Below are 27,992 nucleotides of genomic sequence, written 5' to 3'. Positions count from 1 at the left end.
AGATACTGCTTCTTCTTTGCATGATAGAGCTTCACCTTGTATTTTTGGATGGCACGGTGAGCTGTGTTCACAGACGGTGATTTTTGGAATTATTCCTAAGCCCATGCAGGAATGTCCATCACAGAATCATGTCTGTTTTTAATGCCGTGCCGTAGGAGAGTCTGAAGATCACAGGCATCCAATATTCCATTTCGGACTTGTCCCCTGTGCATGGAGATATCTCAAGATTCCTGGAATCTTTTGATGATATGTACTCTAGATGATAATATATTTAAAGTATTTGGAGTTTTACGTTGAGGAATATTATTCTGAAATTGTTCAATGATTTTTAGATGCAGCTTTTCACAGATTGGTGAACTTCTGCCCATCTTTGCTTCTGAGACACTCTGACTCTATAAGATGCCCTTTTTGTACCCAATCATATTACTGACCTGTTGCCAACTACCCTAATTACTCAAAAAATGTTCTTCCAGCTCTTCCTTGTTAGTACCACTTACTTTGCCAGCTTTTTATTTCCCTGTCCCCACTTTTTTGAGACGTGTTGCTGCCATCAATTTTAAAATTACCTTATTTTTTTCTTAAAATGGTACATTTTCTCAGTTTAAATTATTTAAAAACAAGAAAATCCTATGCTTAGTGCTTTAAAAAAATAAAAAAAATGACAGCTGCACACAAACAATATCTGAATACAAAAATAAGTAATACAACTCCCAATAAAGGTGCGCTATCTCTTTAAAAATAATAAATACCAAACAGTCCACAAATTAGTGAATAAGAAAAATTCTTCTTTTCCTGGCGATGACAGTTGTGTAGAAACACATTGGGAGGAGCTTGTGGCTAGTGACGTCATTGCTCACACCGGCGGAAGTTTCGGTGGCGCCATCAGTTTCTGCCGATGTGAGTTACTGCTGTTTACATGTGAGCACGAAAACACAATACATTTTTACTTATGTTTTTATGGGTTGCACTATGAGTATCTGTTCTTCCTCTCTCCTATTGATCACTTGAACTATGTAGTGCTGATGTGGAGCGATACTGGAACCAGTTTGGAGGAGTCATAGAGTAGATGTGATGACACTGTAGGAGTTCCACTGATTGAAGTCATGTCTTATGGTGTATGGCTACAGTATCTCACAAAAGTGAGTACACCCCTCAGATTTTTGTAAATATTTTATTATATCTTTTCATGTGACAACACTGAAGAAATGACACTTTGCTACAATGTAAAGTAGTGAGTGTACAGCTTGGCCAGTCCATCAGCTTTATCCTCAGATTCTTTAGCAAGGCAGTGGTCGTCTTGGAGGTGTGTTTGGGGTCGTTATGTTAGAATACTGCCCTGTGGCCCAGTCTCCGAAGGGAGGGGATCATGCTCTGCTATAGTATGTCACAGTACATTGTGAGACACAATGTGTGTCAGCTGAGCTCATATGACCTTGTTTGCTTGAGGTCCAATTTTTCTGGTAAGAAGTGCGTGTGTCTTGGTGGCATGGATTTCCTCACAACATTGGCTCTTCTTGGGATTTACACTGGATTGGTATTACTTATAATTACACGCATAGACTTTCTTTCACCTTGGTGGACTTTATTTTATACTTTTACTTATTCACTTATTTGTGGACTGCTTGATATTTATTATTATTTTTAAAGAGATAGCGGACCTTTTTTGAGAGTTATAAACACTGGTTTTCTTTTTTCTATTGTGAAGAAAATATGGGTTTTTGAGGTTTGCAAAACATTGAATTTTGGTTTTATGTAGATTTTACACAGCGTACCAACTTTTTGGGGATTGGGGTTGTATATTTTTATAACAATCTCTACGTCAGACCGAAAAGAGGGTCAACTGAGAAGAAAAGAGGGACAGCTGGATTTGATTCCAAAAACGGGACAGTCCTTCCACGTGAGGGACAGTTGGGAGGCATGATGCCACCAGGGCAGCAAGGAAAAAACTTACAGAAGTTCTGACCTTTCCACGAGCAACTGAAGCATGTATTTGTTGCTGTCTTTTTCCCCATTGGAGTGATATCCCATCCCTTCCCATGACACCTTGTTGCCAGGACAGGAAGTAAAAGGAAATGATAGCAATGAAGACCAAAAAAGAGGGTCTAATCTTTCACTATCACATATTTCAGTCTAGATTTTTTTTACATGATTGCCCATAGCAGAATGGGGCCCTAGGAAAGGTAACAGCCTTGCAACCCCCCCCCCCCCCCCCCCAACATCCTTTTGATTAACTTTACAAAGAACTGTAATAGGTACAGAAAAGCCCAACTAATCCAAAATACTAAGAATAACTTACAAAGCCATCCACAGCTCTGCCCCCAGCGACATCACTAGCCTAGTCTCAAAATACCAACCTAATCATTCTCTTCATTCCTTCCAAGACCTCCTGCTCTTTAGTTCCCTTGGTTACCTCCTCCCATGCTCGCCTCCAGGACTTCTCCCGAGCCTCTCCCATCCTCCCTCTCCCAATCTGTCCAACCATCTCCCACTCTATCCACTTTTAGGCAATCCCTGAAAACTTTTTTTGCTTCACAGAAGCCTATCCTGCCTCCACCTAACAACTGTACTTTTATTTTCCCCATCAGCTCATCCCCCACAGTTATTATCTTTTGTATTACTTGACCCTCCCTCTTAGATTGTAAGCTCTAACGAGCAGAGCCCTCTGATCCCTCCTGTATTCAATTGTAATGTAACTGTACTGTCTGCCCTCATGTTGTAAAGCGCTGTGCAAACTGTTGGCGCCATATAAATCCTGTGTAATAATAATAAAAAATAGCATTTTCTTTAGTGGCATATCCAAGTACATCCTCCCTTGAAGGCGACTAAGTGAAGGCACTAAGGTTGGCCATAGATGGTTCGAATCCTGCTGAACCAGTCAAGATTCGAACCATTATTGGGCAGGCTAAATGTACTAAGTTGATCGATCAATCAACCAGCCTGTCGTATTTGCTTGCGATTATCTCAAGTGGCTGCTCTAGTCACTCTCTCACCCCCCCCCCCCCCCCCGCCCCCTGCGAGAAGACAATGGCCCGGCAGGAGGGATTCCTGCATCAACACTGCCTATGTTGATAGGAGAATCAAGGGTAAGTCTTTCCTGCAACCTGTGGCTGCAGGAAAGAAATTTGCTCCGTGTATGGCTGGCCTATGTTGCTTAATTTTTATTTGCCAAATTGAAAGTCACAGGGAAAGCCACTGTGTTTCAGGGGCTCACCAATCCCCCTTCATCAGGACTCAGTTACAGAAAAAAAGAATACTAAGCGGCACACTCAGCCATAACAAAATGCTGAAGAAGAACTTAATGGATATCTGGCTAACACCCTGAATGAGCCTTCCTACACACTTTTTTTTTTAAGCATTTCATCCAGATCCAGTGTGCTACTTAGTCTTTTATGCTGCAGCTACAAGCCCTGATGGAGAGGGATTGCTGGGCACCTGAAATGTGTTGGCTACTCTTGTGACTCCCACTATGGCAAATAAAAGTCAACTGGACCTAATAAAGTTAGTTGGTGCCCAAGGAGTGGGCAGAAGGGGCGGCTGCCCTGGGGCAGTGTGTATCCTGGGGATGGGGATGCCGCAAGTTCCTTCTACTATAAGTCAGTACTGACAGTTGCAAGAAGAGGAGGAAAGTTCCGGGAGGAGGTGCTGTGCTCTCTCTCCCCCTCCTCCTCATAAGCTTGCACATAATGAAGGGGGGCGCAATTTGGCATGCTTGCCCTGGGCATTGGATGATCTTGTCCTGGCACTGGTTGGCGCTGTCACTTCCTGACCATCTTTCTTGCGTCACTACTACAGTGATTATCCTTTACAGGTAGAGAGTGATGGGAGTCCCTGGAGCCATACTAAGCCTGCTGTGTGATAGTGAATGTCAGTCTCAGCCTGGACCCCCGCCAGGCCATGCCCCCCAACGTGTTTCACTCCGCCCACTGGAGCTTAGTCAGGAGGATGGAGTCTCCAGGTGGAAGGGGGAGGTTAAATGCGTCATCGACAACCACTCAGTAAGATTATCCTTTACACTTGTGTCCACCAACACTTCAATCTCTGGAATCTATCAAACCCTAGGCTCCTGTCCAGGTTACCTTTTGGATAACCACTTTTTGCAAAGTTAGGCGTGTTCACAGGGTGTGCCGGATGTGCCTGGGCACACCCTAATCACCTGGTGCGCATTAGCATTATCGCTCTGTGTAGCAGCAGGGAGATGGGAAAGATCTCCCTCTTACCGACTCTGCTATAAGAGAAGTGCTTACGCACCCCTCTTTCACTGTACCAGCAGGGAGGTCAATGTGCCAGGGCCATATATATAGACACACGTGTGTTTGAGCTTTTAGGCTGTGCACATCTATGGCAGATCCTATTGCTTTGTACGTCGATCACGTTACAACGTCAGGCTGAATTTATCATAATGAATTTAAGGGCAGAACTCTACCAAATGCAGACAGATCACGCATTAGTAAACAGAAAAGATAATTCCCTTCTTTCAAATGACTTTTTTTTTATTTGTATTGGGTTTTTCTCGTGTAAAGCAATGCATTGTTCCTTTTATTGCCTGATCTCTACATTTCCAAACAACGATTACAAACTCTCTACTCCAGGTGAACAGCAACGTAATGGAAAATTAAACTTGTACTGTCCATTTTCTCTCTTTCAGGGTGAACTCGGACCCGCTGGTTTACCTGGACCTGTAGTAAGTACAACAATTAAATCTCCGAAGCAGAGCTTTATTTCAGTTAAAGCTGAATTTCAGGCAAACTGCTAAATGCATAAATAGGAAGCTCTTTTATCTGCAAATGGATTTTTATTTTGTCCATCCAGTTCTGAGATTTGCACATCTCTGCCACGCGGCGCAGCTTTGTCTGGCTGGGCAGGAGACCTGATTTTTATCTGATGCGGTTAAGTAACACCTAAAGGTCTTGCCTTTCCCCCACCTGGTAACTAGACGGTGAAAGGAAAAGGAGCAGACTGATCAGCTTATTTTTTCTGACACTCCGCTCTTTCCTCCTATCAGCATGTACCTTTAGCACATGAGTATTGCAGCTTAACCCTCTGGCTCCTTTTACTGCTTCTCCCTCTGAGGTTTGCCGTACAGGAACTGCAAGAGCTCATATCAGGTCATATTCATTTACTTACACCCCTTGCGTTTAAATAAATACATTTATTGGTGTATTGATGAAAATAGAGCTGCATACATGTGTGTCTGTTATATATGCCTGACGTTCAGCTTTAAAGTGGATGTAAACCCAATGTCATCCTTTCTAAACTACTGCCATAGGGGTTATCTATAAGGATATACAGGCCTCCTGCATGTATCTTTACCTGTCAAATGTCTCCCCTCTGTCTGTTATGAGACCCGAAAAACTGCAGATTCTGTGGGCGGGGTCTGTTGTCTGGAGCTCTGTGGGTGGAGTCGTGATGTCAGTAGACTCCCCGCCCACCTCTACACTCCCCTTGTCAATATGCATTTTCTCCTGTGTATATTTCTTACACTGAACTTCTGCTATGATCGCTAACATCCAGTGAAAAGACAGGAAAGTAATCACATGACTTCAGCATGCCAAATCAGGCTGAGGTGTGGAACAGCCAATCCTTGCAGAGCTGCTGAAGAAAGGAGTGGGGGTGGGAATTAAAAAATAATGCATGTCTTAGGCTAGTGCACGAGATATGTAAATCACTTGTCACTCACAGCAAGGGGGAGGATTTGACAAAGTTTTTCTCTGTTTGTCAAGTTTTATCTCACTGAACAATAAAAGAGGATTGCTCAGAGCTGGATTAACCCTTTGTGGCAAGACTGGGCTCAAATGATAGGAAATATTATACTCTACATTATGACATAAAAATAAAAAAATTGGGTTTACATCCACTTTGTACACATTTATTAGTGTATGAGTAATTAAAGGACTGATTTGTATTGGATTCTACTCTTATAGGGCCCAAAAGGAGCCCCAGGAAAACCAGGAGAAGCTGGAAAAGCTGGCCTGCCTGGCCTTCCGGGAATTGACGTAAGTAGAAAATTGACTATTAATGTATCTGTAATGTATGGGTGCTCAATCTATGGTCCTCCAGCTGTTGAAGAACTACAAGTCTCGTTATGCCTCTGCCTTTGGGAGTCCTGCTTGTAACTGTCAGCCTTGCAATGCCTCATGGGACTTCCACAACAGCTGGAGGGCCAATCGGTTGAGCACCACAGGTTGAGCACCCATGTACATGGAAAAGTGATATGTTGGAGGTATCAAGTCCGATCATGTTATACAGGTCCTTTGTGACCTCTGAAATAAGATATACCTGTGCTCAAATCCCAATAACTTGTACATGTATATCATCCATCAGGTGCTAAAGGGGTGTGTGACCACATGTTAACACTAGAAATTCTGGGTGAACCCTCTTTACACTGCCATTATACCTCTTTTCTAGCAAATTTTGCAAGGAAAAAAACAGGAGTTTTTAGTTCACACATATTGCAATACATGTATAAGCCGGTCAACTGCAGCAAAGCAATCCCTCTCTGGCCAGTCCCTACTCTACTCTTTTCTTGACATAATTATTATTATTTGTTTCATTTCATAAATATGAAGTAAATCCCTTTCTTTATCCTTTTTTTTTATTATTCCCTACAACCTGCTGATCATGTTAATATATCACACTAACAATTTTAGGGAGGGTTCCCTGAGACCATAAAACTATTTCAAGGATTCCTCAAAGGTAAGTACAATGCCGCGTACACACGAGCGGACTTTCCGGCAGACTTGGACTGGACTCCGTCGGAGAAATTCGATTGTGTGTGGGCTCCAGCGGACTTTTTTCCCAAAAGTCCGACGGACCTAGAAATAAGACATGTTTCAAATCTTTCCGACGAACTCAAGTCCGGTCGAAAAATCCGCTCGTCTGTATGCTAGTTCGATGGACAAAAAGCGACGCAAGGGCAGCTATTGGCTACTGGCTATCCACTTTCTTATTTTAGTCCGGTCGTACGTCATCACGTACGAATCTGTCGGACTTTGGTTGATCGTGTGTAGGCAAGTCCGTTTGTTCGAAAGTCCGTCGGAAAGTCAGTTGAAAAGTCAGTCGGACCAGTCCGGTCGAAAAGTCCGCCTGTGTGTACGCGGCATAAGTGAATCGCCCTATGCAATTCACGTATACATATAGACTGGTGATGTCCTCTATTATTTTTAGTAGAGTTTTTCCTTTAAGCTAAAACAAATTTTGATTTCAGGAGACAAAAGGCAGTTTTCAAAATGGCTAATGTGTTTTAGTGCTAATCTGAATTTATTTGTAGTATGACTGTTAATATTGATGTTTTTTTCTAGGGCCTGACTGGACCTGATGGGAAATCCGGACCTGATGGACCTCCAGGAGAAAGGGTACATTGTTCCTACCGTGTCTAAAATGAGCTCAGCTGTAGATGTTATGGCATACAGTCAAGTGATGAGTGTAATGGCGATGGGTTTATAGGCTGCATTAGAAGTGTAAAACTAAATAGGTAATCAGGACTTTCTGTTAGATGGGAATTTGTAGCCTTACCTGATGTTTCTCTGTATCCAATTTTGCTGATGTTTGCCACCAATCGCATTTGCATGTGACTTTTTCACCTTCGGAAACATGGCAGGTTTGTGACACTTACAGGAATCTGCTGAGAGTTGGAATATAGGATAGAGCACATAAATGTTCTACATTACTGTATTTGGGGCAATAATATAACATTGTATAGTATAGATTCAAAAATAACGTGATATGTTTTGTTACAGGGAGATATTGGACCACCTGGGCCTGATGGACCTTCAGTAAGTACAGATCCAAAACTCACACATAATTATTATAGTCATGTGGCTTTCAAATTGTTCAATAAATGTTTCTTTAATTGTTTTTACTCCCGTCTTTATAGGGAAGAGGACCACCAGGACCTCCTGTAAGTGACTCCTAAACTTTCTTTGAACAGCAATATTAAATGTTTCTAATCTGACTCAAAGCCCCCCTGCAATAGTCCATGATCCACCTGAAGTTGCATTTGGTTCATCCCAGTCTACCTGGCTTTGTCTATTGAGCCACCCCTTGTTAAGTGTACCCAAATAATTTCCTAAATTTTATTGCAACAGCTAGGCCTTACCTCGATTCAATTTTCGTTCCTCACTAGCCAAAATTGTTCCCTGATATCAATCTTCCTGTTTGATCTGTCTGTACTCCCTCCTCCCTTTTATAACCTGCCACCCTCTTCTGTATCCTGCCTGTATCTTCCCCCTCCCTCATACCACCCATCTTCTATGTCATATTGTATCTTCCCCCTCCCTCATACCACCCATCTTCTATATCCTATTGTATCTTCCCCCTCCCTCATACCTCCCATCTTCTATATCCTGTTGTATCTTCCCCCCTCCCTCATACCACCCATCCTCTATATCCTGTTGTATCTTCCCCCTCCCTCATACCACCCATCCTCTATATCCTGTTGTATCTTCCCCCTCCCTCATACCATCCATCCTCTATATCCTGTTGTATCTTCCCCCTCCCTCATACCACCCATCCTCTATATCCTGTTGTATCTCCCCCCTCCCTCATACCACCCATCCTCTATGTCCTGTTTTATGTTCCCCCTCCCTCATACCACCCATCTTCTATATCCTGTTGTATCTTACCCCTCCCTCATATCACCCATCATCTATAACCTGTTGTATCTTCCCCCTCCCTCATACCTCCCATCTTTTATATCCTGGTGTATCTTCCCCCTCCCTCATAGCACCCATCTTTTATATCCTGTTGTTCCCCCTCCCTCATACCTCCAATCTTTTATATCCTGGTGTATCTTCCCCCTCCCTCATATCACCCATCTTCTATATCCTATTGTATCTTCCCCCTCCCTTATACCACCCATCCTCTATATCAGGGATATGCAATTAGCGGACCTCCAGCTGTTGCAAAATTACAAGTCTCATCATGCCTCTGCCTCTGGGTGTCATGCTTGTGGCTTTCACAAGTCTTGCTATGCCTCATGGGACTTGTAGTTCTGCAACAGCTGGAGGTCCGCTAATTGCATATCCCTGTTCTATATCCTGTTGTATCTTCCCCCTCCCTCATACCTCCCATCTTCTATATCCTGTTGTATCTTCCCCCTCCCTCATACCACCCATTTTCTATATCCTGTTGTATCTTCCCTCTCCCTCATACCACCCATTTTCTATATCCTGTTGTATCTTCCCCCTCCCTCATACCACCCATCTTCTATTTCCTGTTGTATCTTCCCCCTCCCTCATACCTACCATTTTCTATATCCTGTTGTATCTTCCCCCTCTCCTCGTACCACCCATCTTCTATATCCTGTTGTATTTTCCCCCTCCCTCATACCACCCATTTTCTATATCCTGTTGTATCTTCCCCCTCCCTTATACCACCCATCTTCTATATCCTGTTGTATCTTCCCCCTCCCTCATGCCTACCATCTTCTATATCCTGTTGTATCTTCCCCCTTCTTCATACCTCCCATCTTCTATATCCTGTTGTATCTTCCCCCTCCCTCATACCACCCATCTTCTATATCCTGTTGTATCTTCCATCTCCCTCATACCTCCCATCTTCTATATCCTGTTGTATCTTCCCCCTCCCTCATACCTCCCATCCTCTATATCCTGTTGTATCTTCCCCCTCCCTCATACCACCCATCTTTTATATCCTGTTGTATCTTCCCCCTCCCTCATAACACCCATCTTCTATATCCTGTTGTATCTTCCCCCTCCCTCATACCTCCCATCTTCCATATCCTGTTGTATCTTCCCCCTCCCTCATACCTCCCATCTTCTATATCCTGTTGTATCTTCCCCCTCCCTCATACCTCCCCTCTTCTATATCCTGTTGTATCTTCCCCCTCCCTCATACCTCCCATCTTCTATATCCTGTTGTATCTTCCCCCTCCCTCATACCACCCATCCTCTATATCCTGTTGTATCTTCCCCCTCCTTCATATCACCCATCTTTTATATCCTGTTGTATCTTCCCCCTCCCTTATACCTCCCATCTTCTATATCCTGTTGTATCTTCCCCCTCCCTCATACCACTCATCTTCTATATCCTGTTGTATCTTCCCCCTCCCTCATATCACCCATCCTCTATATCCTGTTGTATCCTCCCCCTCCCTCATACCTCCCATCCTCTATATCCTGTTGTATCTTCCCCCTCCCTCATACCTCCCATCCTCTATATCCTTTTGTATCTTTCCCCTCCCTCATATCACCCATCCTCTATATCCTGTTGTATTTTCCCCCTCCCTTATACCACCCGTCTTCTATATCCTGTTGTATCTTCCACCTCCCTCATACTACCCATCTTCTATATCCTGTTGTATCTCTCCCCACCCTTATACCACCCATCTTCTATATCCTGTCTATATATTCCTCCATCTGATTCCACCCATCCTATATATCCTGGTCGTATCCTTCCCTCCCTGATACCACCCATCCTCTAAATCCTGCATGTAGTCTCCCCTCCCTGATACCATAAATCCTCTATATCCTGCTTGTATGTTACCTTTCCAGATACCACCTATCCTCCATGTCCTGCCTGTATCCACTTTCCTGATACCACCCATCTTCTATGTCCTGCCTGTATCCCCCCTCCCTGATATCACCTATCCTCTATATCCTACCTGTATCCCCCACCCTGGACATCACCCATCCTCCACATCCTGCCTGTATCTCCCTCCCTGATACCACCCATCTTCTATGTCCTGCCTGTATCCCCCCTCCCTGATTTCACCCATCATCTATATCTTGCCTGTATCCTCCCTCCCTGATATCAGTTATCCAATATATCCTACCTGTATCCCCCATCCTGGACATCACCCATCCTCTATATCCTACCTGTATCCCCCATCCTGGACATCACCCATCCTCTATATCCTGCCTGTATCCCGCTCCCTGATATGACCCATCCTCCACATCCTGACGGTATCTTACCCCGCCCCTCCTCACGTGGGTCGGGGAGGTTCTTGGGGGAGTGGGGATGCACTCTTTTTCGAGGGGGTGGGTAACCTTAGCAGTGGCTGTATCCTTTTGTGGTTTGTTTGTTGTGCTGTATTTTTGGATGCACCTCCTCTAAATGTTTGGGTTTAGACACCATAGCTATTTACATTCCCATAGATCTAATTTTTGTAGGTTTTTGTAGCATGCTCTATATCCTGCCTATATCTTTCCCCTTCCTAATACTACCCATCCACTATATCTTGCCTGTATCTCCCTCCTCCCTGATACCTCCCATCTTCTTTGCCCTACCTTCCATATTGTATTGATCCCCTTCCAGTAGCTCCAATACTTTTATATTCATTGTCCTGCATTTGTTGAATTTGCCCCAGATGTTTTTTAACCCCTGATCTTTATTTGCTGTAACCTCAGACAGTCTGCCATCACTGCTCTGCCTGTACCTCTACCTTTGTTGACCCATATAGTCTTCATGTATGGCTTGTGTTCTTGTGCCAGCACCTCTAGTGGAATCCTCTACTTAATAGAAACCTGTTATAATGGCTCACAGAGGATGCCTTTGCTGAACTCTACTTTTTCAAATGTTGGCTTCCTGGCTGCGTACTGATATATTTTCACCAATATTTGAATCAGTGTACCAGCAGCAGTATACATATAAGGACTTCTGACATTTGTCCCACCTTCCCACCTATATACCTGTTCCTGCTCAAAAACTTGGAGCCTATAAAAGCCAATAGGTCTGCAAATCAAACAAATAAGTAGTATTTTTAGAGAGCAGCCCCAAGAATTTGTCAGGTTTAATTTAACAGCCAGTTGTAGATGTTATTCTGTTTCAGATCTTGGCAATGTTGAGCCAGGTCACATTTCATTTATCAGCAACATCTTTTGTGCGACTACAGATTGTGTCTGATCTGTGTCCTCCTTCCAGGGTCTGGCTGGACCGAGTGGCTTACCAGGCGGTAAAGGACCCCAGGGACCAGTGGTATGTTATTTTTTGTTTGCTACTCTGTAAGGGTATCCTTTAACCATGGCTTAACAATATAATTTCATGGCTTACTATAAATGCAAATGTACTGCAGCAAACTGGACCCTGACTCTCAATCATATATTAATAACTAAATATTCCTAGTGGAGGTTTCCTTATTTTAATGCATGTGCCCCCATTGTATAAATTTTCCTTTACTTCCTGTCCTGGTGTAGTGCTCACCCTCAAAAGGGTTGCTGAAGATGGACAGGTTCTCTCAAATAGTACAGAGGCTGGCAGTCGCCCAAGCACAGTCCTACTCACAGCGACAATTAAGGCTCAGTCTAAGGGATGTCTTTTTATGGTTTATTCCTGAAGAACTTTGACAGGAGAGGGGTTTAGGGTTACGGGATACTCCACTCATGGTAGAAGGACGAACTTCTGTCTAACTGCAGATTTTCTGGAGGCAGCAGAGTATGGCTAGGATGTTGACTGTCCTGCAACAGCAGTCCATCAGTCCATAAAGCAGCCTCTGGAAACTGGTTCCCCTATGGCACTTTCCCATCAGTCCCAGTGAAGTCTTTACAGTATCCCAGGAGCTCTCCGCCACCCAGCATCCTCAGGCAAATCCTCTGTGAAGGTAATAAGGATCCCTCTTTCAGTCCAGGGCTCAGAGACACTGCTCTTCAGCAAGGGTATTTCCTTGGCAATACTTTTCAGGCCTTTAGCCCAACAACAGCTGAGGCCCAAGCAGCAATCTATTGTCTCTCTGGTAATCTCCCAGGGGCAATAGCCCCCAGGAGACTGGAGCCCTCCCTGACAAGGAAAGAACAATCTGCTCATGCTTCCTGCACATTTATCACCTCCCCAGCCACCTTCTGGATGTCCCTTTGCAGGGATTGGTCAGTGCATGATAAATATTCAGCTGATAGTTTTGAAAACTTCGTCTAGGGAAGGGGGAGGCAATTAAACTTTCAGCTCAGGATTCCTGATAAGACTCCATGGATTACCAACCACTCCCACTCACTACAGTGGAGTCAAAAACTAAAATTACCTAGTAGCCTAACTAGAGGGGGCGCTATGCTGGTATCTCCCCACAGGAAAAGAGAGGGAGGTTACTTCCAAACAAAGACAAAGACAGCCTTAAAAACCCAACAAAGGCTTTTCTCAAACTTTTTACCAAAGAAGCCCTTGAAGTTATGTTTAGGTCTCAGAGGTTAGTGGAAAAAATGCCTCTTACCTCGGCAACTCATGGGAAAAATTTTCCCCTTACAGTGGTGGTTAGAAAGCCCCCCTTCCAGACAGCTTAAAAGATCACTGGTGTCCTGGCGCTAGCAAGCGGCACTAAATTTGGACCTATCCAGGCACCATCAGATGGAAGGTCAATCAACCACAGCTCAAGGAACCCCCAATAACCTCTGGAGGAACCATAGGGTTCCAAAGAACCCTGGTCGAGAATGGCTGCTCTAAACCATTCCTAACTTTAAACTTTGAACAGTTTTTTATTGCTGTATGTTTCCCCATTAAAGAGATTTTTCTCAAATTCTTGCCCTTATAACCACCCACTGGAGCGGGAATTGAGAAAAAGGACAAATACAACAATAAAAACCTACTAGAGGTTACAAATTGTTCCAACTCAGTGGAAACAATATTTACACTTCAAACCTTGAACTTTTTAAGTGTTTTTCTTCCGAAGATCAACATTTAAAGCCCAATTGAACCTTAATGTTTTATTAATCTGATGGCGTCAGGCTGCCAAAAAACTTCAGTACGAGTCAGTATATATTTTTTTAATATGAAAGGTATATCAAACTCCTCTATGCCGACAGCACACTGGAGATCTCTCATACAGAGCACAGCAGTCCAGAACTTCAGGGGTCCAATACACCAACCTGTACACTGCTCCAATCAACAACGCTGCTTCAGAATAGTGAGCATTGTTGCTTGCAGCACAGCGGTTGTGGCTGTGCAATGGACATGTCGGACTGGTTCAGCTGCGCTTTAAAGGGAGTCTATTGACTACATATTCCTTTTAAAGTATTAAATAAAACAGCATTGTATCATAAAACCATTGACGAACTCTGGGCATTCATTTGATAGAAAGACCCCATACTTCGTATTTCCATCTAGCTGTATACTTTGCTTTTCCATCTTCAAGCCCAGATGAAGGGTATTTGGCCCCTAAATGTATCAGCGCTATTATAAAATCTTCCATTTTATCCTACTGAATACATTTCTTATCTGGACTGACCAGGTTCAAACGCACATTCTTTTAGTTACTCTTTAATATGACAGCACTAATATTAAATGCATTGTTACATGCTCTTTAGAAGAGTCTTGAAACTTTTGTTTGTCAGTAGTCATTAAGCTCTTGTTTGAATGTTATTATACAGGGACCTGCAGGTCAACCTGGCCTTCCTGGCCCACCAGGACCACCAGGCCCTCCGGTAAGCTGCTCTAATTATGTCTGATTTGTTAGCATGGTGTTGCGCCTAAAGCAACCAAAAGAATTGCTTCATTATTGTTCTCTGTCTTTCCACATAAGACCTTGTACCCAGTACATATATATTACCATGCAAGACAGCAGAAATATTAGTGATAGGATCCTGCAGCTTTCTCTCCTCTCATGCATTCTTGGATATTTTATTATAGGGTCTTCCAGGAGTTGCTCCTGACAGCAATGGGGATTTGCAGGTAGGTTTTCAGATGTTCTGGCCCCATTAGCCCAGGCCATTTTAAGGACGCATGAACAAGTATCCATAACTGAATAAGTATTAATGACAGTCCTTTTTCTTCAATGCAGTGTCCAGCTGTTTGCCCACCTGGCCCACCCGGTCCTCCTGGCATGCCAGGATTTAAGGTAAGACTATCAAAGGGCACCTGTCAGTCATGGATCTGAGGTTAGTTTGGTGTATCGTTCTGGTGATGGCCAAGACTTCTGCCCATTTTAGACCATTGAGAAGGGGGATGGGGCACTGCCTTTTTTTGGTTGCATAGGAGTATATCGTAGGAACCTGTCAGTCATAAATCTGAGGTTGGCTTGGGGTATCGTTAAGGTGCTGTTCAAGGGTAAAACCCCTCTCAGACCAATAAGATGGAGGAGGGGGGCACTACTTTTTTTGGTTGCATAGGAGTCTACCATAGGACAATCATAGGCACCTGTCAGTCATGGATCTGAGGTTGGTTTGGGGTATCGTTAAGCTGCTGGCCAAGGGTTCTGCTCTTCACAGACCATTAAGATGGGGCATTTCCTTTTGTGGCTGCATGGGGACTATCGTGGATCTACCATAGGCACCTGTCAGTCATGGGTCTGAAGTTGCTTTGGGGTATCGTTAAGGTGCTTTTAAAGCTTACAACCCCTCTCAGGCCATTAAGATGGGGGCACTACCTTTTTTGGTTACATAGGAGTCAATCGTAAGACTATCATAGGCACCTGTCAGTCATGGATCTATGGTTAGTTTGGGTTATCGTTAAGATGCTGGCCAAGGGTTCTACTCATCACAAACCATTAAGATAGGGGTACTGCCTTTTGTGGCTGCACAGGGGCTATCGTGGGACTATCATAGGCACCTGTCAGTCATGGATCTGAGGTTGGTTTGGAGTACCGTTAAGGTGCTGGTCAAGTATTCTACCTATCGCAGACCAGTAAAATGGGTAAGGGGGGCACTGCCCTTTATGGTTGCATAGAAATCTAATTTCCAGTAATAGTATTTGATAAACAGTCCTGGAGAAAATTAATTTATATAATGTCTTTATGAGATTTCTATGAAAACTAGAGAGAGAGTTATGTTTTAGAGTGGTGGTGGTCTCTGTAGTCAGATTGCCTTTAGGATGGAGAGCCAGAGAGCTCTTTATAGTAGAGCTATCATTAAAAATCAATTGTGCACATGTCAATATCATTCTACCAGAGCAGCATCATCATATAAGCTTTGTCGTGTCACTTATAGCCTAAGTAAAGATCCCATTTCCTCTGGCTGCATTGTGGTTGTTTGACATCATTAGAATCTGTAGTACGTTGTTTTTAATCAGACAGTTTTATCTATTACATAAGATGATCAACAGGAAGCAGAGCCTTCTTATGTAATGAACAAATATGGCTGCTGATCAAAATTGATGAGAAAAACTATACAATTAAAGGACTATAGGTTCTTGACTATTCTGTTTGCTTGGCTCTCTCATGTAAATACACCCTTGGGTAGCTGTGACTTCAAAATGGTGGCCATTTGAGGTTCTGAGATACATTGGGATTTGTCGTTTCAGTAGAACCATCAGTTGTGGCTTCAGTATAGTGGTCATGTGTGCTTAAGAGATAAATTGGGATTTGGAACTCTAGTAGGACCATCAATCATGGCTTGAATATGGTAGTCATTTATAGTTCTGAGAGATATTGGGACTGTAGCCCCAGTTTGATCATCAATCATCTTTTCAGTATATTGGTCATGTGTGGTTCTGAGATAAACATGGATTTGGACTCTAGTAGGACCATCAATTGTGGCTTGAATATGGTAGTCACTTATAGTTCTGAGAGATATTGGGACTGTAGCTCCAGTAGGATCATCAATCATGGTTTCAGTATAGTGGTCATGTGTGGTTCTGAGATAAACTTGGATTTGAGACTCTGGTAGGACTATCAACTGTGGCTTGAATATGGTGGCCACCTGTAGATCCAAGATATATCATCACTTATCCATTTAGTATGTTAGTCACTTCTTGGTACTTTGGCTTTTGTTTGATCACTTTAGCTCCAAGAGGCATTGGTCATTTTGTCAGCTGTAGTTGGTCTTGCCTGTTTTGGAGATGTGATTGTAGAATGATGTGTTCAGTTGATTTCTTAGATGACTCCACTTTTTGTGAGGCTGGAATTGGTTTATTATAGATGCAGGCTTCTTAATTCTCGAGCAATTTTAGGTAAAAGTAGAGAATTAAAAAGTAATTTTACAACTTACTCTTTTAAAGTGGGCCTATGATACAAATTCATTTGCACCTAAATGTAACATATTAGCTTCCTACTATGCCCTAAATAGCAGGGAGAGATAAGTGCAAGATTTGCATCCAATCAAGTGTGCTGCCTGCAAATACGCTGACAAGGAGGAAAGAATAGGGTAAGCAGAGGGGTGACCTCATCAGTCTCCTGCTGCTCCTTCACTTTCCAATCATTTGACTTGGGGCGGAGAGAGAGGACACCATGCTATCTTTTCTAAAGTCTATAACTGTAACAGGGAAAGTGGTGCCATCCACTTGGATATGATGTCTAGCAGGGCTGAGTAAACCCCAGGTCTGGACAGACAAAAATAAAACTCATTTGGCAGGTAACACAGCTCCCGTATGTTTATTTAGACTGTGCATTTAGCTATTTGTCCAAAGCTCAGATTTAAAAGCTTGTGCTTTGACATTTATGTTATGGCATTCAATATAAAGATTGTAAATTAGTCACTAGAGGGAGCGCTCAGTGATGTAGTTCAATTACTTTGTCTCTCTCTCTCTTCACAACCTTTAAGATGAAATATCAGCAATGGATCAGCCAACTTTTAGACTTGCAATATGAGAAGGAGCAGTAAAGTATGACCCTTGGATAGTGCTGCAAAGAATAAAGCAAAGGTTGCATGTGTAATGGTCGACTATGGCTGCCTCCATGCACATATATGATACAGACTATACATTGAAGGAGCTTGTCTCTTATATATGTTTATATAAAACATTGTAAAGACTTTACATTCCCTTTAAGAAGTGCTTACTGCCCACCTCTATGTCTGACTGTATTTTCCATGGAGAAAATAGAACAGTGCTCTCCACCAATCACAGGCTACGATGGGAAGATTGCGATAGTGCAGTGATTTCAGTATGGTCTGAGAAACCTCCAACTAGCGATCTCAGTGCTTGATCTGCCTGTATGTGGTCCACGTATTCCATTCCAAGACTCTCGTTTTTATGAATAGCCTTGTTTATGTATTTATTTTTTTGTATTTAATCCTTGTTTTTTTTTTTCTTTTTATTACAGGGTCACACGGGGCACAAAGGAGAGAGAGGGGAGTCTGGAAAGGACGGACAGAGGGTAATATTGGGGTTTAACTGTCAATAGCAGCCTTTCTCAACCTTTCCAACACACAGAGGAACCCTTGAAATAATGTTCCAGTCTCAGGGAACCCCTGCTAAAAATTCCTATATCTACAACTCATGATACATTACTGTGATGGTCAGTGGGAAGAATGCTCCTTACACTTGTGGACATTCGGAAGAATTGCCCCTTACTGAGAGCTAAAAAGATCAGTGGTGTCGGTGGGAACTTATCTGAGAGGTGGAAAATGCTCATTGCTCAAGGAACCCCTAGCAACCTCTGAAGGAACCTTAAGATTCCATGGAACACCGGTTGAGAAACCCTGCTCTAGGAATACTGAGAGATCTACACATTTGTTCTACCTACAAAAAAAAAATCATACCACATTTGGACTGTCTATGTGGCATGTATGACCTCAACAGTTCGTTTGTAGGAAAGATTTAGAATTTACCAGCTGATAGTCTACTGATCTTCAAAATTGGTCTGACATTCAGATATGGAGGTCTACCCACTGCAGGCCATAGTCACCAAAACGCTCATATACAAGACCCATTGGACCTATCCAATAAATTATTGGCCAAGTAAACACTTTGTCACTGTATATCAGTTGATGGCTAGATAGAAGCGGGCCATGTCTAGGTCTATTAGACAGTGGAAGGGGTCCCAACACTCATCAGACCCACATCTAGTGTAAATATACCCCTTAGTCCCAAAGGGCCCGTATGCAGTTACACAGTTTGTACAAATGACATGGCCGCCCCGGGCTCACCATAGATGAACATGTGTATTGAACAGGATGTCTACTTTTGGTTGGGCCCAACCTTCACATCTGTCATCGTTATTTGTTGTGGCTCACTGTAGGCAACGATGTCTAATTACCGCTAATGATTCAGCCTGGAAGGTTGTTTATTTTTGCAAAGTTTCAATTGCATTCTATTATAGAGTTAAGCTGATGTGTACATGTTTTCCAGATGTTTTGATTGCATCTTTCTTCTCCGCAGGGAGATCCAGGACCACCAGGACCAGCAGGAATCCCTGGCAGTGTGGGCTTACAGGTAAACCAAACCCCCTTTCAGAATGCTCCTTGAGATCCAATGGTATTCCGGGTTGGCAGCGCTTTGTGCACACGACGCATTGGCTCGGCATCCCCGTCAGAGTCGCCTGATGTAGGGGAGATTCTGATGGGAGGGCTATGATTGGGGCCCTAAAGTAAGATGCAGACCCTGATGTAAGGGGGTCCCCACCAGAGTCCCTCCATATATCAGGGTCCCTATTAGAGTCCCCACTTACATCAAGGTCCCGATCAGAGTTCCCACTTACATCAGGGTTCCTATCAGAGTCCCCCCTAACATCAGGGTCCAGATCGGAGCTCCCCTTAAATTGAAGCCCCAGTAAAATCCCCCCCTTAGTTTGGGGTCCCCATCAGAATCCCCCAGTATATCAGGGTCCCCATCAGAGTCCCCATTTACATGAGAATCCCCATAACAATCCCTTTACATCAAAGCTCCCTTAGATTAGAGCCCCCCTTACATCAGAGTCCCTCCATACATGAGAGTTCCCAACAGAGTCCCCCTTCATAATAGGGTCTGCATCGGAGTTTCCCCATATATCGGGGTCCCCATCAAAGTCCCCCCATACTTTAGGGTCCCCATCAGAGTCCCCCATAGATCAGGGTCCCCATCAGAGTCCCCCCTTACATCAGGGTCCCGAGCAGATTCCTCGCTCACAATAGGGTCCAGATTGGAGCCCCATTACATCAGAGCCCCAGTCAAACTCACCCCTTACATTAGGGTCCCCATCAGAATCCTCTCATATATCAGGGTCCCCCTCATCAGAGTCCCCCCATACCCCATTTACATCACAACCTCATTTGCATCTGAGTCCCCATTAAAGTCCCCCTTACATCAAAGCTCCCTTAGATCATAGTCCCCCTTATATCAGAGTCCCTCTATACATGAGAGTTCCCATCAGAGTCCCCCCAAACCAGAGAGTCTACATCAGAGTCACCCTTACATTAGAGACCCAATCAAAGTTCCCCTTACATTGGGGCTCCATCAGAGTCCTCCCTTACATCAGGGTCCCCATCAAAGTCCCCCTATACATTGGTTCCCTTTCAAAGTTCCCCCATACATCAGTGTCCCCATCAGAGTCCCCCCTTACATAAGGGTCCCTATCAGGGTCCCTATCAGATTCCCCCTCACATCAGGGTCCGGATTGGAGCCCCCTTACATCAGAGCCCCAGTCAAACTCACCCTTTACATTAGGGTCCCCATCAGAATCCCCCTGTATATCAGGATCCCCATCAAGGTTCCTTCATACATTAGGGTCCCAATCAGATCAGAGTCTCCACTTACATCAGAGTCCCCATCACAGCCCCCTTACATCTGAGTCCCCATTAAAGTCTCCCTTATGTCAAAGCTCCCTCCATACATGAGAGTCCCCATCGGAGTCCCATTTTCATCAGAAGGCCTGATAAAATCTTGAGGTGGGCTGAATAGTTTGGTCATAGTTTGGAGACCCCTGGTTCAAAATATAGATGATATCATTTACAAATATGTTGTTTCTTATTTCAGGGTCCAAGAGGTCCAAGGGGCTCAGTCGGACCCCAAGGAGGAGCAGGAGACAGGGTGAGTGCTCATTTACAGTACCTTCCCTGTGCTGCATGTCGATGTTCAAATTGTATTACACTTTTAAAGTAAAACTCCACTTCGTAAGAGTCCTATGAGTGTAGTCCAATGCAGAAAATGCAGAACACGTTGATTGTCTTAATCTCAGGTTGACCAGGGGGTGTGGCTCATTACCCAGCCACTCCCCATTTTGCTGTAGCACCTGTTAATGTCCAAACCAGTGTGGAGTGCTCAGCTGATTCGAAATTTCAGCCAAGGTGGAGTTATGCTTTAAAACAACATCTCGCAGTTTTGTTACCCTGTGGCTATCGTGTATTAATTGGTCCTCTCTTCTTTGTAGGGAGACAATGGATTTAGGGGACCTTCTGGTCCTCCGGGACCTCCTGGGAAAGCTGTACGTATGAGCTTGAGGCATGTTTCCTCTCTTATAACTGAGTATTCACTTGATGACATGTGTATCTCTGAACCATCACCGTGTTGTTAATAATAGGAGACAATTATGGCAAAAGGTTGATTAATGCACACATTCACTGCTAAACACACAACAAACACAAACCCAAGAATAACTGGAGGTTACTGGATCATGATGACGTTCAATGGTCTTGTCAATCTTCAGATGTAGGAGGACGTGTGAAAGTGTATCTAGGGATTCAAAATGATCGATTTGGGAACACTCAGTGCAAATCATTGTGCAAAACCAGAGCTTCACTATATTACCAAAAGTATTGGGACGCCTGCCTTTAGATGCACATGAACTTTAATGGCATCCCAGTCTTAATCCGTAGGGTTCAATATTGAGTTGGCCCACCCTTTGCAGCTATAACAGCTTCAACTCTTCTGGCAAGGCTGTCCACAGGTTTAGGAGTGTGTCTATGGGAATGTTTGACCATTCTTCCAGAAACGCATTTGCAAGGTCAGGCACTGATGTTGGACGAGAAGGCCTGGCTCATAGCCTCCGCTCTAATTCATCCCAAAGGTGTTCTATCCGGTTGAGGTCAGGACCAGTGCAGGCCAGTCAAGTTCCTGCACCCCAAACTCCCTCATCCATGTCTTTATGGAACATGCTTTGTGCACTGGCCCAAATCATTTGGTGGAGGGGGGATTATGGTGTGAGGTTGTTTTTCAGGGGTTGGGCTTGGCCCCTTAGTTCCAGTGAAGGGAACTCTTAAAGAGGTTGTTAAGCCACTACTATAAAAACCTCCCATCCCCTCTGTAACATAACAATATGTGTCCCTGTGCCTGTGTTATATAAAAATATGCCGATCTGTACCTATATCAGAGCATCTCCCGGCGCTCACATGACTCCAAGGCTCTCTCCTCTCCCCGGCTGACAGCACCAGTGGGTGGAGCCGAGCACTCCCGATGATGTCAGCCGGAGAGGAGAGAGAAAGAGACGCGGAGTTACATGAGTGCCGGGAGATGCTCTGATACAGGTACAGATTGGCATATTTTTTTTATATAACACAGGCACAGGGACACATACTGTTATGTTACAGAGGGGATGGGAGGTTTTGTTTGTAGTTATGAGAGCAGCAGGAGGTGGGGGGAGGAGGACAGAGAAGGACAGAGTAGGGATGCGGATGATGGAGGCACGTAAATTGACTACAGTGTCAGGGCTCAGCAGCCATGATAAACCGTGGTCAGTTTCCAGGGGGGAGAGTATATCCAGGCAGGATCAGCCAGGTTTTTTAGGTAATAGAAGGGGCCAAATCACATAGCACAAGCACTGTGCTGTATAACATGCTTTAAGGGAACAGGGTCAGTTTTTTTTTTTAGGTTTAACAAGTGCTTTAAGACATCAGCATACCAAGACATTTTTGGACAATTTCATGCACCCAGCTTTGTGGTAACAGTTTGGGGATGGCCCCTTCCTGTTCCAACATGACTGCACACCAGTGCACAAAGCAAGGTCCATAAAGACATGGATGAGCGAGTTTGGGGTGGAGGAACTTGACTGGCCTGCACAGAGTCCTGACCTCAACCCGAACGAAGACTGTGAGCTAGGTCTTCTCGTCCACATCAGTGACTAACCTCACAAATGCACTTCTGGAAGAATGGTCAAACATTCCCATAGACACACTCCTAAACCTTGTGGTCAGCCTTCTCAGAAGAGTTGAAGCTGTTATAGCTGCAAAGGGTGGGCCAACTCAATATTGAACCTTCCGGACTAAGGCTGGGATGCCATTAAAGTTCATGTACGTTTAAAGGCAGGCGTCCCAATACTTCTGGTAAAACAGGGTATATCTCCCCTTCTACATACTATAGAGAGGCCCACAGCTAAGAACTTAATTACATTCCCCTAGGCATAATAGGACAAAGCGATGATCCAACACAAAAATCACCATTGCTGTAAGCTAACTTGGTTGCAGCGATTTTATATTAACTGTCACGTGTGGTACTTTATAATCAATCTGAGATTCCTGCCAGTCCCAAAGACCTCTTATAAAAACATGTCAACCCTTTATGGTATTATCCTACATGGCGTAATTGTAAGAGAGACCAGAATCAGCAGATACAAACAGGCTGATGACGTTGACCCACCTAGTCAATATGCCCACTGTATCAAAGACCAGAAACCCTCTTCTACAGGGTCCGTTGGGACAACATTTTCGTTATTTCGGAGATTCGGATGTGTTATTATAAAAAGTACACAACATATGAAATGGAAACATGGAAACATATTGCAATATATACAGTAAGGTATAAAAGTGAAAAAAAGATTATGAGTCCTACTTATTGTGTTTGGGTTGGATGGAGGTGGATCCACCAGAATCTCCGAATCATAACATTACAAATGAATCCAAAATTATTTTGTTCAGTTCGTTGTGTTATGATTTGGAGATTCGGATGGCTCCACCTCCATCCAACCCAGAATGCATGAGTAATCCGAAACTAAATGAGACAAATTCTTCTGTCGTTCACATCTCTAGTCAATTTTGTGTTTACATCGTTCTCTAACCCATCATGGAAGGTATCTAGCATTGCCATTGCATTGACAAATCTTGATATGTAGAACTTTAGTCCAACCATTTTGGATCGGGGTGTTGGGAATCAGTCAGTTCCTGATGGTGGTTGAGGAACGTTTGCACCCGTGTTCTCAGCTCCACCCACCTGAATTGTGTTCTCTCCCTGTTGCATTTTTCTTTAAAGGGCATGCAAACCTAAAACTCTATTTTTGGTATGTTTGGCACCATACCTCACTGTATACATTTTTTTCAAGAAACTCATTTTTTCTATATCTGTTGCAAAATGTCTTACCGTTTAGGCACAGCACTTCCTGTTGTAGGCAGCCCAATGGCCAACCAAGGCAGTGCATGCTGACAACACTGATGCTAATGGATATGTAGTGGTTTAGCGTTGTCTGACTGCCGCATGCACTGCCTTGGTTGGCCATTGGGCTGCCTTTTAGGGCTGAGCAGCTCAACAATCATCTGAAGCACGCATACACAGTAAGCTGACAAAGTTGCAGGTCATTTTCAGGCAGTGGCTTAAAGTTGTCAGCCCGCAACAGGAAGTGCTGTAAATGGTGGGAAGGTTCATAAAAATAATTTTTTTTCAAAGCAGAACTTTACCCATAGCAACTTGATACAAAAATAGCAAGGAACATACATTCCATGCTTATAATTATGCTACCAAAATTAGGATGTGCTGGAAATTGCCTCCAGCATTACTCCTGTTTTCTTCATTGCTGGAGACGGCCGTTTTGCTGAAGCCCAGATCCCCTGAACAGCAGTAAATCATAAAGCAGACCTAAACCCATCAATTTAACGATTTAAAAAAAAAAAAAGATACATTCCTGGAATGCCAGGATCAGGGCTGGGACAAAGGGTGGGGAGGGGGGCGGCTGCCCTGGGCATCGTGGTATCATGTGAGGTGGGGGGGGGGAACCACAAGGAGATTGGAGGGAAGGGGATTTGTGTTGGAAAGGGAAACAACAAGGTGCAAGTAATGTTCTAGCAGGGGAAATTTGAGGGGTGGGGGGTACTAAGAGTGGTGATCTAGGAAAATTTGTGTTGGGAGGGGGGAAGAAAATTTGTGCTGGGGGGGGTGATTTTTTTCTTTTGGGGGGTGGGGTATTTGAGCTGGAAGGATTTGGGGGATGGGGGGGCAAAGATTTGTGCAGGGAAGGGGGTTTTTTAGCTGTGGGGTGGATTTGTACTGGGAGGAGGGGGAAGTTATGCTTAGGGGGCAAGCATGCAGATTAGTGCTCAGTTTTTGTGGGGAGAACTTTGCTGACACACAACGCTTATACGTCTTGGCATGTTCGCACCCTGGGCTCTAGATGACCTTGTCCCCACACTGGCCAAGATTGCTAACTGTCACATGTGCTTGTTTCCTCAAACAAACAGTCAATCCATCAAGTGGCTGGTGTTATAACTGATCACACGTGCAGCACCATGGCAGTTGCAGATCAAACAGAAGCAGCTTCCTTGACTGCATAGGAGGGTTTAATTGCGTTTTAAGATCAGCCTCTACAAACTCTGCAGTGCATACAAAATAGAGAGCAACTGAGCATGTGTAGAGCAGGGCGAGACAGTGTATTACTGGATTTTAAACCATGTAGGAACTTATCTTAAATGTTTTACATAAGTATACCTGCTAAAGGGGCCAGCCTGGAGTGATCTAGCAGAACTTCATTTTCTGACTAATGTACCACTTTCAGAAAGCTGAATATACTGAAAAATAGTCATAGAATTTACATACACTTTAATGTTCCATAGTTTTGGATAGAGCGTCATTGTTCTAATCTTTCCTTACCCTACCAAAAAATGTGTCTTTGTCTTTGATCTGTGTCTCCATTGGAGAGATTTCTCATGACTTCCTGCTCTAACTGGAAGTAAGGGGAGGTCTTCTTATCACAGACCCGGGCATTTTTATGACCCTCAGGCCACATCCAACCCTTTGGCCCATCTGTCCCTGTTTGGCCCACGTGAGGTTAATCAGAAATGTGGGAGTGTGGAATCCCTAAATCCAGGCGGCCAGTCAACAAGATGGTGGCAGCTGTGCTTCTGCCCTCATTGGACCACCGGCCGCAGTCACACTTCCAATCTTTCTGAGTGGCTTCAGCAGTGTAGATGGAGCAACGCCACCCCTCAAGCAACTAGGGGAGACCATGAGAGATGGGCAACAAGGATATGAGGAAGGTGCGGGCATGTGGGGGAAGTGTTGCCCGGTGCCGCTCTCCACCGGACCGGGTAACAGGTGGAGCCTTTGCCCCGACTAGTTGGCCTTATCTTCCGCCATGCTAGGGAAGTGACGTCAAATGCCAAAGGCGTGTATAAAGGTGGAGGCCCTTCACAACAGCCCAAGTTTCTCATGTGGCCCTAGGGTTGCCACCTTATCCCTTTAAAACCAAACACAAATTAATTACACAGGTTCTGTGGCTGATTAAGGTGGTAACTAAACTCACTTGGTGCCTTATCTGCATTAAATTAGCCTCAGAACCTGTGTAGTTACTATGTGTTCGGGTTTAGGGATGAGGTGGCAACCCTACGTGGCCCTCTGGGAAAATAAGTGCCCACCCCTGCCCTCTCAGGTTCAACAGACATCAATGAAAACATAATAGAGGATCTAACCCAAAAAAGTTTTGGTTGGAGTTGGACTTGAACTATAGAATCCAAGGCATATGTTGATCATTATAGAGGAGCAGCGAGCAATGGCACGAGCCTTCATTTTATTTGTCTGTTGTTTTTAGGGGGATCAAGGTGTGAGGGGTCCCCAGGGATACCCAGGACCAAAGGGAGACACGGTAAGTGACTAATGTAACCATTTTTGAGTCTTCTTTTTCCAGAAGTAGACATTATAGCTTCATCCTGGTTAACGGAATAAAGGAAAATCCATAGATGTCAGAAGTTTGTTGGTGGAACATTCCAAGACCTTTATAAACTGTTTAATTTTATTTATAAAGACAAAAAAATGTCACTAATATATGAATGTAATTTGTCTGAGCTGGATAATTATTTATGTTACTTCTGCTTTAGGGCAAATCAGGTCCAAAAGGAATGCCGGGAGGTCCGGGCCCGTTAGGAGAGCTGGTAAGAGATCTTAACATTACAATGAAAGCTTCAGAGATGGTTATAATATACCAAGAAATATACTACATCACTTGTTTATATGGTGATGTCATAGTACACATCATGGTAGAATCAGAACCATGCATATTAGTTGCCGCCCCCGAGCTGCTTTTAACCACCTGACATCCAAAAGATTTACCCCCCCCTTCATGATCAGGCCATTTTTTGGGATACGAAACTGCGTTACTTTAACTAACAATTGCGTGGTCATGCGACGCTGTACCCAAATAATATTTATGTCATTTTTTTCCCATGAATAGAGCTTTCTTTTGGTGGTATTTGATCACCTCTGCGTTTTTTATTTTGTGCGCAAAAAAGTTGTATTCTGGCTTATCAATGCAATAGTTACTTTTGCATGATCTTTAGTTAACCACTTAAGGACCAGGCCTATTTTTGACACCTGTTTACAAGTTAAAATATTTTTTTTTTTGCTAGAAAATTACTTGGAACACCCAAACATTATATATATATTTTTTTCAGACACCCTAGAGAATAAAATGGCGGTCATTGCAATACTATATGTCCCACTGTATTTGTGCGGCGGTCTTACAAGCGCAATTTTTTGGGAAAAAATACACTTATTTTGAATAAAAAAATAAGTACACAGTCAAGTTAGCCCCATTTTTTTCTATATTGTGAAAGATGATGTTACGCCGAGTAAATTGATACCCAATGTGTCACGCTTCAAAATTGCGCCCACTCGTGGAATGGCGACAAACTTTGGCACTTAAAAATCTCCATGGGCGACGCTTAACAATTTCTCCAGGTTACGGAGGTCTAGTGCTATAATTATTGCTCTCGCTCTAACGATTGCGGCGATACCTCACATGTGTGGTTTGAATACCGTTTACATATGGGGGCGCGACTTACGTAAGCGTTCGCTTCTGTGCGCGAGCTTAGAGGGACGGGGCGCTTTAAGAAAAAACTTTCTTATTTATTTTACTTCTTATTTTTGAATTTTTCCACTGTCCTTTAAAAAAAAAAAAATTTGGATCACTTTTATTCCTATTACAAGGAATGTAAACATCCCCTGTAATAGAAAAAAAGCCCTTAAAAGCCCAGATCACACATTAAAGACCTCTTTAATGTGAGATCTGGGGATCAAAAAGACCTCAGATCTCACATTTACACTTAAAAGCAATAAAAAAAATAAATAAATAAAAAGTTTTTTTTTAATTTTTTTAGATTAATAAAAAAAAAATTGACTCTTTAAGGCCGTTGGGTGGAAGCAACGTTTGACGTCGCTGACGTCATCCAATAGAATAAAGTCAAGCGGGGGCCATCATTGGAAACAAGTGAAGTGGGGGGCGCTAGACCACT

General features: G+C 43.6%; 1 protein-coding gene across 1 annotated transcript in view; it reads left to right on the top strand.

Annotated features, from left to right (window-relative positions):
• COL9A3 (collagen type IX alpha 3 chain) overlaps nucleotides 1-27,992 on the top strand; it is a 65,107-nt gene that overhangs the window by 17,104 nt on the left and 20,011 nt on the right. The window contains exons 3-17 of the mRNA XM_073607477.1: nucleotides 4,646-4,681; nucleotides 5,922-5,993; nucleotides 7,299-7,352; nucleotides 7,737-7,772; nucleotides 7,874-7,897; nucleotides 11,881-11,934; nucleotides 14,310-14,363; nucleotides 14,569-14,610; nucleotides 14,720-14,776; nucleotides 17,915-17,968; nucleotides 18,973-19,026; nucleotides 20,545-20,598; nucleotides 20,939-20,992; nucleotides 26,294-26,347; nucleotides 26,580-26,633. Of these exons, the coding sequence (XP_073463578.1) occupies nucleotides 4,646-4,681; nucleotides 5,922-5,993; nucleotides 7,299-7,352; nucleotides 7,737-7,772; nucleotides 7,874-7,897; nucleotides 11,881-11,934; nucleotides 14,310-14,363; nucleotides 14,569-14,610; nucleotides 14,720-14,776; nucleotides 17,915-17,968; nucleotides 18,973-19,026; nucleotides 20,545-20,598; nucleotides 20,939-20,992; nucleotides 26,294-26,347; nucleotides 26,580-26,633 (753 nt within the window). The remainder of the gene's footprint in view (nucleotides 1-4,645; nucleotides 4,682-5,921; nucleotides 5,994-7,298; nucleotides 7,353-7,736; nucleotides 7,773-7,873; nucleotides 7,898-11,880; nucleotides 11,935-14,309; nucleotides 14,364-14,568; nucleotides 14,611-14,719; nucleotides 14,777-17,914; nucleotides 17,969-18,972; nucleotides 19,027-20,544; nucleotides 20,599-20,938; nucleotides 20,993-26,293; nucleotides 26,348-26,579; nucleotides 26,634-27,992) is intronic.

Source organism: Aquarana catesbeiana, linkage group LG12 (genome assembly GCF_042186555.1).
Source record: "Aquarana catesbeiana isolate 2022-GZ linkage group LG12, ASM4218655v1, whole genome shotgun sequence".
Taxonomy (NCBI): domain Eukaryota; kingdom Metazoa; phylum Chordata; class Amphibia; order Anura; family Ranidae; genus Aquarana; species Aquarana catesbeiana.
The sequence above is the reverse complement of the archived record's forward strand: the minus strand, read 5'-3'. Positions and strand labels throughout refer to the sequence as shown.